Genomic DNA, 2500 nt, shown 5'->3' on the forward strand with positions numbered 1-2500 from the left:
ACTTGTTGCACGAGAGAAATTAAAGCTCCAATATAAACTCAACAACGCCATTGTCGCTGTAGATTTCTTGAAATCATATATTATATACATATATATATATATATATTTGTGTGTGTGTGTGTAGATACACATATATGAGAAACTTACCTAAGTATTTGAATATACATATATCATTGATCATATATTGAAATATTTCATCACAAGAAAGCATCACATATCTACTCCATCTACACATTCTCATGAAAATTCGACCAAAAGCTTCTACTGTACTTTATAATATCACCCAAAGAAAAGATGAATTCCAGCAGATATAACACGTGTTTATTTTGAGCGTGGGCGTGGCCAGACGTAGGCGGGGCATAAGACTTTGGGTCCTCCCCCTTGGGTCCCGTTTTCTTCGTCTTTTACGTGACCGGCGTGTTGACCTGGTTTCACACCCAACGCGACCCCTTGGCTACAGTGACACACTTTGTAGTCTTTGTTATGGCCATTTCTGGACGATTTTATTTGGAGGAAAATAGGACCATTCCAATAGGTTTTTTCTAAGTAACATCAGTCACTTTTCGTTCGCCTTGTATTCAGAAGGTTCACAGTTTTCCTCAAATAATCCATTTTTTTTTTTACAATGATGCACTTTTCATATTATGTTCTGGTTAACGAGTCATGATTTTTATTTAGCGTCGAACATCCGACAGAACTAAACCAATTGAGACGAACCTTTAGATGAATAAAGTTGTCTGGAGTTTACCAATACGAAATAATTTGCATGATTCATCCCGTGGCGCTCTCCAAGAACTGTATTTTATCTGTCGCCAGGTGATTTTATTCAGCTTTGGGGGAGAGTTTAGGGGCTTTCTCCCTCTCGTGGAGCGCTGTAGGGATTTCCGCCTTAGTTGCCGTCAGGTGATTTTATTCACCTAAGGGGGGAAACTTCAGTCACAAATGGGCTCAGTCTATCTCGATTAATCCAGCTGATTCCTGTGTTGGACTTAAGTAATTTTATTCTGGCTGACGCAAGACGATATTTTCTAGGCTCAGGGCTCAAGCTCTACTGAATAAAATCACCTGTTTCATTCGAACAACTCAGTCTGTCATCAGGTCGAGAAGATTGCTGTATCTGAAGCAGCCAGGTGATCACCTTAACTGACTAAAATCTCTTTTGTTTTTAGACTGAAGAAACTCTGTAGAATTCGTCCGTGGCAAAATAATTAAAGACTTACATTCTCATCATGCCATTATATTCTATTTTCCCTTAAACAGCCTCCGATTAACTCTATTATCATATTTCTTTTCAGCAATGTTCCTTTCAGGAGAGTTCTTATATATTCATGTGAAATACAATGGCTTCAACTTCGGAACAATTAAAACCATGAGAATTCCACAAGTCTTGGGAGAAAAAAATCCGCAATTTTTCTCCCTATTGCAGCAACAGTTTTTGAATCAGAAAAATACCAACCGCATCTCAAATTAGTCTAATTATAGATTAACACGCTCCCCCTCTTTATTCTAAATTATCTTTTTTTTTTCCTTTCTCCAGGCCCGAGTTTTAACGTAATAATGTGAAACTTGAATATTTCTTCCCCACAATAGGACGCGAGACCAACTGATCGTACGGCAACATGGCGGGCAACAGTGTTGGCGGACGTATGATGCTGAGGCTTTGGTGCTTATGTTTTGTGATCAATGGTGTACAGATGCGAACAGGTAAGCATTTGTTAAACCTGTAGCTTTGTGATTCACCTTACATTTAAATGTGTTTGGTGTTAACTAGGTTTAATAAAGGGATAATATACGAGTGTTTTAGACTACAAATCATACTGTATATGCAATGGAAGAGCGTTGATGCCGGGACGAGAGTAAAACGAATATTTTAGACTCGGCAAACAACTTTCCGTTTTGTCTATGAATAGCCATTTGTATTGATATATCCAAGTACTTATTATCTTTCTATATACAACAGTTCTCTTACAATACAAAAAAATTTGTAAACAAATTTAAATTAACACAACAAAGATGAGTTACATTTACAAAGTTGTGATATATGGTAAGGTTCAGGTGACCACCAGATTACTTATACAGCTAAGGTCATACTCTGATACCACAGTACAACTCGATAACGTTATATGTATAATTAGATTCTAACACTCCATTAGCTATTAGATCAGGTCCACTCAAATCACATAACTATTAGTTAAGCACAATGAACCACGCATTTGGGAGGTTACTAGAAAGTAAATACTATCTGTAATGTACTATCCCATGATGTCGAATAGTTACAAAAATTCCCATACGACAGTATTACTTTTCTAAACGAAATATATGGATATAACAGCAAAATCATATTTGCATGGGTAACCTCGTGGGTCTGTTCTTCAGCTAAGTTCTAAGACTTTCTAGAATCTAACCTTCGGTAACCGCAACTAATATCTATAATTTACGGTTTGATGACGTTATTACCTATGTGTGACGTCATGAGTGTGATGTCATGCGTATGATGTCA

The 2500-nt window shown here is 37.0% G+C and overlaps 1 protein-coding gene across 2 annotated transcripts in view; it reads left to right on the forward strand.

Moving 5' to 3' along the window:
• Positions 1–2500, forward strand: part of LOC143041042 (acid sphingomyelinase-like phosphodiesterase 3b) — a 151976-nt gene that overhangs the window by 109817 nt on the left and 39659 nt on the right. For both annotated transcript variants that reach the window (XM_076212649.1, XM_076212648.1), the window contains exon 2: positions 1591–1704. In XM_076212649.1, coding sequence (XP_076068764.1) covers positions 1620–1704 — 85 coding nt within the window. In that variant the 5' untranslated portion in view covers positions 1591–1619. The remainder of the gene's footprint in view (positions 1–1590; positions 1705–2500) is intronic.

This window comes from Oratosquilla oratoria, chromosome 30, assembly GCF_046742065.1.
Source record: "Oratosquilla oratoria isolate Oo_2021 chromosome 30, ASM4674206v1, whole genome shotgun sequence".
In the NCBI taxonomy this organism is placed as follows: domain Eukaryota; kingdom Metazoa; phylum Arthropoda; class Malacostraca; order Stomatopoda; family Squillidae; genus Oratosquilla; species Oratosquilla oratoria.